General features: G+C 47.4%; 1 protein-coding gene across 2 annotated transcripts in view; it reads left to right on the top strand.

Moving 5' to 3' along the window:
• Positions 1-12,434, top strand: part of HCK (HCK proto-oncogene, Src family tyrosine kinase) — a 58,708-nt gene that overhangs the window by 39,463 nt on the left and 6,811 nt on the right. For both annotated transcript variants that reach the window (XM_040331482.1, XM_040331483.1), the window contains exons 5-10: positions 568-666; positions 2,044-2,147; positions 2,768-2,917; positions 7,723-7,875; positions 8,748-9,007; positions 11,794-11,947. In XM_040331482.1, coding sequence (XP_040187416.1) covers positions 568-666; positions 2,044-2,147; positions 2,768-2,917; positions 7,723-7,875; positions 8,748-9,007; positions 11,794-11,947 — 920 coding nt within the window. The remainder of the gene's footprint in view (positions 1-567; positions 667-2,043; positions 2,148-2,767; positions 2,918-7,722; positions 7,876-8,747; positions 9,008-11,793; positions 11,948-12,434) is intronic.

The raw sequence follows: 12,434 nt of genomic DNA, 5'->3' as shown, positions 1-12,434 counted from the left end.
GAAAAAAGGACGTTAATTTTGTTTGGGAGCCACGTCGCACGACCGCGCAATTGTCAGTTAAAGCGACGCAGTGCCGAATCGCAAAAAGTCCTCTGGTCAGGAAGGGGTTTAAGTGCCCAGTAAGGAAGTGGTTAAAAGCCAGCAGCTACACTTTTTGTAGCTGCTGACTTTTAATAAACATAAACATTGGCTGGAACACCCCTTTAAGCTTGACATTGATGCTCAGGAAGACATCTGACCACTTTCAATATGACTCGCCCTAAGAGACCAAAGGTACACAAGTGTGGATAAAGCCTCAACTGAGGACAGATATGAACAATTTCCGTCATAACCACTTGAGAAACAGGTCTTTTCCCAAAGAAAGCCGTGACACGTAACTACCTTCTGTTCTAAGAAGGCAATTCTGTATGACTTTCACACAAGGCAGCTACAATCCGGTTGGCCATTATGGGCAATGCAGACACTTTCTTGTACTTTTTTTTTTTTATAAATCCAGTCTAGAATAATGAAATCCCCCATAAAGAGCCTTTTCTCTGCAATTACAACGTTCATTTGCTGTCTCTGTAGGTCCGGGGAGTGGTGGCATGCACGCCTGATACACACAGGAGAAGAAGGCTATATTCCCAGTAATTATGTTGGAAAAGTTAATTCTCTGGAGTCCGAAGAGTAAGTTACATCTATAGTTTATCATTGTCTTTTTTTCTCAATAATCCGTGGATTAGTTGTATGTGCTGGACTCTGAGCACCTGGGAGTGGGATTTTGCTCTTTTCGCTGTCTTTTTCCAGGATCCCGGCGAGCTGCGGGCAGGAGTTTTTAGGTGAGGCCGCGGATTCGGCCTAGGCCGCGGAGCGTCGGTCCTATGGAAAAAAAAAATCGAAAAAAAAAAATGATTTGGTCTAAATTTTGAATCGATTTGCCCTCGCAACTCGATTCAAGATTCAAATCGATTTTTTCCCCAGCCCTACAACATTTAGCATTTGGACAAAAAACACAAGGGTTTACAACCCCTTTAAGGCAGAATACAGTAGGTATAAGACAGAGCTCTAACACAGTCCAAATCAAATGAGCAAATCTGTGTAGTGCCCACAGATAAGAATCAAACAAAAGCTTTTGATCAAGCCCAAAGCTGAATGTCCAGCAGTATATTTAAGCAATCCTGATTGGGGCAGGTGTGCACTGCAGCATGACCTGAGCTGCAGTGCTGAGTAATGACCAGCAGATGGCAAAAGTTCAAGGGTTACACAAGATGGATATGCTAGATAAGGGGGGACCCAGGAGAAGAGCCATGTGAGTTAAAATTAGATTTGTGCACTAACTACCGTATTTATTGGCGTATAACGCGCACTTTTTTCCCCTTAAAATCAGGGGAAAATTGTGGATGCGCGTTATACGCCGATCCTCGCTGTTTCTGAGCACTGCCGACAAAGACCGAGCCGAGTGTACTGCGCACTCGGCTAGGCTCGGCCACGCTCAGCTCCGCCCGCAGCAACGCGAGAGGAGCCGAACACACCGTAAATCCGGCTCTGCACAGCTCGACCGAGGCGCCAAATTCAAACATACAACGCTGCAACCCCCGTCAGACGGACGCGCCGGACACCGACAAGGCTGGACGGACCGGCAGACGGACGCGACGGACCCTGCGCAAGGCCGCAGATGGGCGCCGGACAAGGCCGCCGATGGACGCCGGGCAAGACAGCAGGCGGACACCGACAAGGCTGGACGGACCCCGCGCAAGGCCGCAGACGGACGCCGGACAATGCCGCCGATGGACGCCGACAGCAGAAGGACACCGACAAGGCTGAGCATCCAAAATTTAAGTTTTTTCCTAAACTTCCCTTCTAAGCTTGGGGTGCGCGTTTTTACGCCGGGGCGCGCTATACCCCGATAAATACGGATAGCTCAATTTTCATCTGGAATTCCATATTTATAGTAGTTGTGTGGAAATACTAAATAGCTAGGGCTGCTTTAAACATAATTGTCTCCTCTTGTCCTATTGAAGGAAGGGGATGGGCACCTTTGGATTACCATATTTTATTTTTCAGGTGGTATTTTAAGGCAGTTGGAAGGAAAGAAGCAGAACGGCAGCTGCTGTCACCTGAGAATCAGATTGGAGCCTTCATGATACGAGACAGCGAGACTATGAAAGGTGAATGAATGATATATTGTGGAATGAACTCCGTACTTCTCTTCCCTCATATTAGATCGGGCAGTATTGCGCCCACTTCCACATACTTTTATAATAAGGCCAATTTTCATAAGTTGGATGCCTCTCCAACCTATCAGGGCGCGTACACACGGTCGGTCCATCCGATGAGAACGGTCTGACGGACCGTTCTCACCGGTTCACCGCTGAAGCGGCCTGATGGTCTGATGTGCGTACACACCATCAGTTCAAAATCCGATTGGGTCAGAACGCGGTGACGTAAAACACACAACGTGCTGAAAAAAACAAAGTTCAATGCTTCCAAGCATACATCGACTTGATTCTGAGCATGCGCGGGTTTTGAACCGATGCTTTTGTGTACTAACCATCGGTTTGGACCTATTGGTCAGCGGGCCATCAGTTCGATTTTAAAGCAAGTTCTCTAATTTTTGTCCGAAGGACAACAGACCGATGGGCCGTACACACGGTCGGTTTGGAACGATGAAACTGGGCTTCAGGCCGTTTTCATCGGTTTGGACCGACCATGTGTACGCGGCCTTAGAGATACGATGTGGCACTATTACTGTCTCCAGTTGTTTTATATCCTTTTCTTTGTCTTTCAGGCTGCTACTCGCTATCTGTCAGAGACTTCAACCCTAAGACTGGAAATGCAGTCAAACATTACAAGATTCGCAGCATGGACAATGGCGGATTTTATGTTTCACCAAGGAAAACTTTCAATACTCTGCACGACCTGGTCCACTTCTACCAGAGTAAGATCCAGAACTGTGTTCCTCTTTTATTAGTATAAAAACAAACTTCGGAATACTACAGGGTGGACCATTTATATGGATACACCAAAAACAAAAGTTGGATTCAAAATGGCCGACCTCAAAATGGCCGCCATGGTCACCACCCATCTTGAAAAGTTTCCCCCCTTACATATACTAATGTGCCACAAACAGGAAGTTAATATCACCAACCATTCCCATTTTATTAAGGTGTATCTATATAAATGGCACACCAGGGTGGATCCATATACCGTATTAATTGGCGTATACCGCGCACTTTTTTGCCCTGAAAATCAGGGCAAAATCGTGGGTGCACGGTATACGCCGATACCCGCTTTCCCGCACCGAGTTTGAATACTGCGCCGACATATACAGAGCGCAGTACACTCGTGTATTGTCGGGCAGTCTCGGCTCCTTCCGCGCTCACGTCCTGGACGTACAGGACGTCAGCGCGAGAGTTGCCGAGCCTGCCCGACAATACACGAGTGTACTGCGCTCTGTATATGTCGGCGCAGTATTCAAACTTGGCGCGGGAAACGAGCGGGGAGGACGCGAGGACGCCGCAGAAGGACGCTGGACCTGACGAAGAGGACACCCGAAGCCGCAGACGGATGCCGGACCCGACGAGGCCTCCGATGGACGCCGCACAAGACACCAAAACTGTAAGTACAAAAATCTTTTTTCCACAGGAATCCGCTGCAACTTTAGGGCTGCGCGCTATACGCGGGAGCGCGCTATACCCCAATAAATACGGTAAATGGCCCACCCTGTACAGCTCCGGGCCTTTTCTGACACTTCTCACTTATATGTAAAAATGTGCATTTTTTTTTGCAAGAAATATACTTACATATACTTGGGATTACCTCCAGAGATAAAACGATAATTTAAAAGCATCTAATCAAACCAAGCCTAGTTCGATCCTTTGCTTTCCCAAGCCATTGTTTGTTCACATCCTGGCGAAACCAGAAGTCACAAGATACTCGTTGCTTCTGTTTTTTTTTTTTGTTGACCATAGAGATGATCAGGGACATTCTGGTCCTCGATCCTCTCTATGGTCAGCTGGCTGAACCACTGGCTTCAGTCCTGGGCTTCCTGGTGGGATGGTAGCGTCCGGGTCCGGGAGGAGGGGAGGGGGACCATCTGTAAAGGCGATTACTCTGCTATTTTTTTTTTTTAACGAACAGATGTGCTTTATTGAGAAAATTACCTTTCACAGCATATATAAAGAGACAGGTTGGCGTCATTAACAAGTTAAGCAGAAATGATACAGCAAAACCGCAGTATACAGAGCTGACAATAATTACGTTAGAATTCTGCAGACAAATAATCCTCCACAAATCTAACAAACATTGCATGTTCTTATATCGCCAAGGGGCAGGGCTTTTTTAGGGGGAACTTAGTTCCACCACCTCTGGCTCAGATCCTTTGGTGCCTGCTCACTACAATCACTTGTAAACACAGAAGTCTGGTTTCTGTGTTTACAAATGACAGCTCTGCACTCTGTGTGTAACCCCCCCTGAACTCTGCACTCTGTATGTAATGCAATCCTGGTATTTAATGCCCCTTTAAGACCCTCCTACTGTTTGATGTGATTTGGAGGGTGTGTGTAGGGGGAGAGGTTTTGAGGGGTGGTGGTTAAGTTCCAGCACCTATTGTTTGAGAAAAAAAGCCCTGCCAAGGGGAAACAGTGGTATCATAAAATAGAGTATATCCGACACCAGGACATAACCCCCCACCATTCAGGTCAATGTCCAGGGGGGACCGTACTTTTTCAAATTTCCAAAGGCATTCCATTGAATAGGTCATTTTATATAAGGGCTGCATTTACCATGGCCCCCCAAGTAGACACCGTGGGTTGGTCTGAGGACGACCATTTAAAAAAATTATATATTTTTTGGGCATAATAGAGGAGATAGGCTATGAGAAGCTTAAAGTGATGGGAGCGCTGGTCGTCATCAGGGATGCCCAATAAGGCCAAAGAGGGAGTAAAGAGTAGGTCAAGTTGTAGCCGGAGGTTCATTTCATCCAAGATCACCTTCCAGTATGTCATTAAGGAAGGGCATTGTCACGTACCTGATGGATGAGCCTGACGTGTGGAGGAAAGCCTCTCGTACAGCTCTGGCTCGTGGACCACTGATAGTGAGACATTAGGCCCAGCCAGGAGCGCGGCGGAGTAAGAGTGCCTATGAACAGTCCAGAAGTCTGTACAAGTAGAAACCAGGAACTCACGAACAGGAAGCCGGACCCAGCAGGTGGCAGGTAAGCGAAGTGGCAGACGGACTGGCAGACGTGGCAAGAGGCGAGCAGAGGAGCACCACCGGAAGCAGGAGCTGAAGCTGGCTGGAAAGCTGGGAGCGGAGTCAGACGAGCCGGGTTGACAACAGACAGGCAGATCAGGCACAGAGAGCAGGCAGAAGCGTAGTCGGGTCACAGGCAGGTTTTCAGCAACGGACGGTCAGATCAGGCAGACGCAGCAGGCAGAAGTATAGTTGGGTCACAGGCAGGTTTGGCAACAGGTACTGAATAGCAGAGACTGGAGACAGGGATCGATCCGTAGGAAGCCAGAGGTCAGGGCAAGAATCAAGCATCAGGATTCAGGTAAACGCTGTAGACCAAGCAGCAATAAGTCAGTGTCACTGCTCTGTTTAAATAGGGCGACTGGCGCCAGTCCTGGTGACAGGTGCGCGCACGCGCAAACGCGTGCTTGCGCATGCGCATTGGCAGAAGCGCCTGTAGACGTTCTAAACGTCCTTGGTTGGCGCCTGCGCACAGGCGTGCGCCGGGGTAAGGCAGCTGTACCTTGCAGACGTCTTTCCTGAAAGGCATTCCTAGGACATATATATATACAGGGAGTGCAGAATTATTAGGCAAATGAGTATTTTGACCACATCATCCTCTTTATGCATGTTGTCTTACTCCAAGCTGTATAGGCTCGAAAGCCTACTACCAATTAAGCATATTAGGTGATGTGCATCTCTGTAATGAGAAGGTGTGTGGTCTAATGACATCAACACCCTATATCAGGTGTGCATAATTATTAGGCAACTTCCTTTCCTTTGGCAAAATGGGTCAAAAGAAGGACTTGACAGGCTCAGAAAAGTCAAAAATAGTGAGATATCTTGCAGAGGGATGCAGCACTCTTAAAATTGCAAAGCTTCTGAAGCGTGATCATCGAACAATCAGGCGTTTCATTCAAAATAGTCAACAGGGTCGCAAGAAGCGTGTGGAAAAACCAAGGCGCAAAATAACTGCCCATGAACTGAGAAAAGTCAAGCGTGCAGCTGCCAAGATGCCACTTGCCACCAGTTTGGCCATATTTCAGAGCTGCAACATCACTGGAGTGCCCAAAAGCACAAGGTGTGCAATACTCAGAGACATGGCCAAGGTAAGAAAGGCTGAAAGACGACCACCACTGAACAAGACACACAAGCTGAAACGTCAAGACTGGGCCAAGAAATATCTCAAGAATGATTTTTCTAAGGTTTTATGGACTGATGAAATGAGAGTGAGTCTTGATGGGCCAGATGGATGGGCCCGTGGCTGGTTGGTAAAGGGCAGAGAGCTCCAGTCCGACTCAGACGCCAGCAAGGTGGTGGCGGAGTACTGGTTTGGGCTGGTATCATCAAAGATGAGCTTGTGGGGCCTTTTCGGGTTGAGGATGGAGTCAAGCTCAACTCCCAGTCCTACTGCCAGTTTCTGGAAGACACCTTCTTCAAGCAGTGGTACAGGAAGAAGTCTGCATCCTTCAAGAAAAACATGCAGGACAATGCTCCATCACACGCGTCCAAGTACTCCACAGCGTGGCTGGCAAGAAAGGGTATAAAAGAAGAAAAACTAATGACATGGCCTCCTTGTTCACCTGATCTGAACCCCATTGAGAACCTGTGGTCCATCATCAAATGTGAGATTTACAAGGAGGGAAAACAGTACACCTCTCTGAACAGTGTCTGGGGGGCTGTGGTTGCTGCTGCACGCAATGTTGATGGTGAACAGATCAAAACACTGACAGAATCCATGGATGGCAGACCTTTGAGTGTCCTTGCAAAGAAAGGTGGCTATATTGGTCACTGATTTGTTTTTGTTTTGTTTTTGAATGTCAGAAATGTATATTTGTGAATGTTGAGATGTTATATTGGTTTCACTGGTAAAAATAAATAATTTAAATGGGTATATATTTTTTTTTTGTTAAGTTGCCTAATAATTATGCACAGTAATAGTCACCTGCACACACAGATATCCCCCTAAAATAGCTAAAACTAAAAACAAACTAAAAATTACTTCCAAAAATACTCAGCTTTGATATTAATGAGTTTTTTGGGTTCATTGAGAACATGGTTGTTGTTCAATAATAAAATTAATCCTCAAAAATACAACTTGCCTAATAATTCTGCACTCCCTGTATATATATACTGTATATATATATGAACCCGGTTGGAGTTGACAGCAAGAACAAGAAGGATCTCGATCCCTCTGCTAATTGGTCGCTAGCTGATCGACTTTACAACAAAGAGCATTGTTGGCCGAAAAAAAAATGGTGCCAGTCTGTAGGCATCATCCCGGTATAACCACTTCAACCCTGCCACGTACTGGTACATCACAGAGGCTGAAGTGGTTAAGATAATTCAGAAGCATCTAACTTTTGGATGGAGTAGTACTTTATTTGCGAATCATTATTTTTGCTATTCTGTGTACGCATGTTTTGTGTTACTCATCTGAAACCTCTTTGTGGTGTGAGGAAAATGTCCTGGGTTAACCCTCTTTTACACTTTTGTTGATTTTTTTTGTAGACAACATGGATGGATTGTGCCAGAAACTCACCACAGCGTGCAAGTCCGCTCGTCCAGAGAAGCCGTGGGAGAAGGATGCCTGGGAGGTGTCCAGAGATTCGTTGAATCTGGAAAAGAAGCTCGGTGCCGGGCAGTTTGGTGATGTTTGGTTGGGTAAGCCATACATTTCTTATTGTGCTTGAAAACTCAAAGGATGAAAGAAGCCCCCAATAATAAGCCGTACTACATCTGAGATTCCGAAATCGTTGCTGAGATTCACTGATCTTTTAGGTCAGTGGTTCTCAACCCTGTCCTCAAGGAGCAGTAGGATCTGTACGGATCTCTAATAAATATGAACTGTTGGTGACAATTGGGCTGTTTTAAAAAAAAAATGTTTTACGTGATTCTAAAGGCAGAACTTTTTTTTTTACCTTAAAGGAGAAGTGCAGCCAAAGCTTGTTTGTCTGTAATTCTCCTGTAGAACACAGCAGTGAATTTCGTTCTGCACTCCTGTGACCTGTTTTCAGCAGACAGCGGGCCGAAGTCTGCTGTTGGCTGATGTCACAGAGCCGGTCCCGGCTGTAGGCGCTTCCAGGTTCATGCGGTCTTCCTTCCAGGTTCATGGGCTTCCTCAGTGTAGCCTGCACACTTAAATACTTACCTTCATCCCCACTCTCTAATTCTCCGCCCGTCACCATACAACCTTTGCAAAAACATCATTCATTCCGATGGCTAGAGATCGCCATAATTACAGACCATCCACAGAAGGTGAATGGGGTGTGTGCAGTAGGCATAGTACCATGCTGGGATAATATTCGTGCAAAGGTGCTGGGCAGGATGCTTTTTTTAGAATAGGGGTGAAGGTAAGTATCATATTGAGTAGGCTACACTGAGGGAGGTGGGTATAGTTCATGTAGGTGTTTTGATAATATAATCCACCCAAATCTCCAGAAATCAACCCACAAATTCATTTTCTGTTCCTATTTCCCAGCCTTGGCTGCATCTTGCTCCAGGCCGCTAACTTTCCTCTCCACTCCTTCATTTAGCCACATACAACGGGCACACTCAAGTGGCAGTGAAGACGATGAAACCAGGAACCATGTCTGCGGAGGCCTTCCTCGAAGAGGCGAACATGATGAAAACATTACAGCACGATCGCCTGGTGCGTTTGCACGCTGTGGTGACGCTGGACGAGCCCATATTTATCATCACTGAGTACATGCAAAAGGGCAGCTTGTTGGATTTTCTGAAGAGTGACGAAGGCAATTCTCTCAAGGTGACGCAGCTTATCGACTTTGCCGCCCAGGTAAGAAGCCAGGGATTATGGAAATGTTTTTGATGCGCAGTCTGCTTAAAATCTACAGGGGGGGGGCAGCACCTGTGGCTCCTGAAAGCACCAAAGAGTTGCATATAATATTCAGAAGCTGCAAATATACTAGAGGAGGTGGTAAAAGACTGTAGACATGCTGCAGGGGTCATTGGAGAGTGGAAACTTGCTACAGAACAAAGAAGATAATAGGACGTGAAATATGCGGCTGTAAGAGATTTCAGTCATTACGGCCCCTTTGCAAGTCAATGCTCCTAATTCCCCTACTAGTGTCTGCAAAGGACACAGCAAGTACCAAAGGGCCACAGATTTGGCACCAGAAAAGGGAGTAACTACAGGGGTCACAAGGGTCACCACTGCGCCCCGACCCCATGCTCCAGGGGGCCCATGGGGCTACCCTCTGCACCTGCATAGGAGGGGCAGCATATAGAGAAACTGATGCATTCCATGTTCCTCCTGAAGCCACTGAATGTCCACTTCTCCGCCTTCTCTCCCTACTGCAGTAATTCAGCGGCTGCAGGAGGAACATGGAAGGCATCAGTTTCTCTATATGCTGTCCCTCCTGTCCAGCTTTCTTTAGCTGTCCATGTACTGTCTCCTGGTCCACCTGTGATCTTCCCCGAAAATTTCTCTGCTCTCTCCTGACCCACATGCTGTTCTCCGGCCATGCTCCGATCCGCTCCGATCCAGTCCCTCCTGTGCTCCTGTCCAGTCCCCCTGAGTTTTTTTTCTGGCCCCCCCGACCCTATATGTCAGGATGGAGAGCAGGGAGGGGGCCGGTCAGGGCCGATCCTAGGCAGGGTGCACGGGTGCCGCAGAGGTGGGGGCGCTGAAGCTCCAAAGTGCTCCCCTCCCTCTTCCTTGTCTGTGTCCAGAGGTGGACCGCATGTAGCGGGTGCTGTGGTTCCCCATCCCGCCTGCTCTCTCCGCTGGCAACTGACAAGAGCGCATACCTCCCACTGTCTAACGGGGGACACCTGCTGGGGGGGACTCTGATGGGTGACACCTGCTGGGGGGGACTCTGATGGGGGACACTAATGAAGACTTCTTAGGGGAGCATCTCTGTGTTTGAGTCGTAGCCATAGAAACATTTGTAAAGGGGAGGAGTTAGTAAGATGACCACGCCCATGTTGGGGCGCTAGAAATATTACTGCACCCAGGCGTCTGTGACCCTAGGATCGGCCCTGGGGCCGGTAAATATGTTATTTAACAGCCCCTTCCTTGTCCGAAATGACTCTGTCCATTCATAACTTTGGCATAGTGAACTTTCTGCCTGAAAACGATACGCTCAGGTGTGAATGCAGCCTTGTGCCGCGTACACACGATCCGAAATTCCAGCAAGGCCAAAATATTGTCTCAATCTTGTCTTGCATACACACGGCCACACAAAATTTCCGACCATCAAGAACGCGGTCACGTACAACAGCACGACGAGCCGAGAAAAAAGTTCAATGATTCTGAGCATGCATCGAATGGATTCCGAGCATGCGTAGGATTTTTGTGCGTCGGAATTGCATACAGGCGATCGGAATTTTCCATCAAGAACTTTTGCCGTCGGAGAATTTGAGAATTTTTGCTGTCGGAAAATCCAACAGAAATTGTCCGGTGGAGCCTACACATGGTCGGAGTTTCTGACCAAAAGCTGCACGCGGCGTTTGGCTTAATGTGAGGTTCCAGACCATCGTCAGGGGCCATTTAAATAAATGGGATTATGCTTGTTGGAACTTTTGAGATAAGCGTTTTACGAGCTGAAAACGCTCAGGTGTGAATGCAGCCTTAATGCCAATCCTGTGTCATACATAGAATAGGTTGTTTAGGCATTGCAATGCATAACTAATAATACATCTAAAAAAGTTGGTATGCAGATTGTATAATAAAATTATATAGCTAGATTCAGGTAGAGTTAGGCCGCCGTATCAGTAGATACGCCGACCTAACTCAGAATCTGCGCCGACCTATGTTTAAGTGTATTCTCAAACAGAGATATACGCTTAAACATATCTAAGATAGGACGGCTTGCGCCGTCCTATCTTAGGTTGCAATATTTAGGCTGGCCGCTAGGTGGCGCTTCCATTGCGGTCGGCGTAGAATATGTAAATCAGTAGATACGCCTATTCACGAACGTACGCCCGGCCGCCGCAGTACATTTACGCCGTTTACGTAAGAGATAGGCCGCCTAAAGTTAAAGCTGCCCCCTAGGTGGCGTAGACAATGTTAAAGTATGGCCGCCGTTCCCGCTTCGAAATTCGAAAATTTTATGTCGTTTGTGTAAGTCGTCCGTGAATAGGGATTTACGTCGTTTACGTCCCTGTCGAAATCAATTGGCCCGTGCGGCAGACTTAGCCGCAATGCACACTGGGAAATGTAGGCGCCCGGCGCATGCGCAGTTAACAAAAAGCGTCAATCACGTCGGGTCAAGCCTCATTACCATAAAACACGCCCCCTCAGACAAATTTGAATTAGGCGCCCTTACGCCCGCCCGCTTTAGGCTACGCCGCCGTAACTTAGCAGGCAAGTACTTTGAGAATCAAGTACTTGCCTTGCTAACTTACGGCGGCGTAGCCTAAACACGCTAAGCTACGCCGCCGCAAAGTTGCGGCAATCTCTCTGAATCTACCTAATAATATGCAAGCAGAGTTGTAGATTTTCTAGCAACAGGACATCTTCAAAAATGATTGATTCAGCCTATAAACAACAAGGTAAGCCCTTTCTCCTACACAGTTGGGAAGTCTAAAGGAGATACTGACTTTTCTCCTTTTACACAGATTGCGGAAGGAATGGGGTTCATAGAGCAGAAGAACTACATCCATCGTGACTTGCGAGCAGCCAATTGCCTGGTGTCCTCCACTATGGCATGTAAGATCGCTGACTTTGGTCTGGCCCGTGTGATTGAGGACAGCGAGTATACAGCCAGAGAGGGTAAGTACAGCCCACCCTACAGTATGTACTAAATAATGTACTACCATAGCCTACCACTTTACCTAAAACTGCTTGTGTTTCTTTCTTTCTTTTTTATGCTGATAAGATAATTTAGCTGGCTTGTTTCTTGGAGACTCCAGTGGTGAGATCTCTTCTCTTATTTCTGGGGTTTGCATGTAGGCAGGTGCAGTCTACAGTCTCCACTGCAGGTGGCGCTTGACCATAGTGGCAATGCAGCTGGAGGAGGAAGTCAGGAGAAACTGGTTTTCTCTATGGTTTACTCTGTCCCCTGGAGAAGTGATGCGCTTTTTTTTTCCAGGTGACCCTGGTGGCCATCTTGGGTCATGCAGAGTCTTTTTAAGTCCCTGTCCCCGGTTTTTGGGGATACGTCTGCTCTCTATACTGACAGTTCCAGGGGGTGGAGGAGGAGTACGGAGGGAGAAAGAAACACGGAGGGGGACACAGGGGGAGAAGGAAACACAGGGGG

Source organism: Rana temporaria, chromosome 12 (genome assembly GCF_905171775.1).
Source record: "Rana temporaria chromosome 12, aRanTem1.1, whole genome shotgun sequence".
Classification (NCBI taxonomy): domain Eukaryota; kingdom Metazoa; phylum Chordata; class Amphibia; order Anura; family Ranidae; genus Rana; species Rana temporaria.
This window is presented reverse-complemented; position numbering and strand designations above follow the sequence as displayed.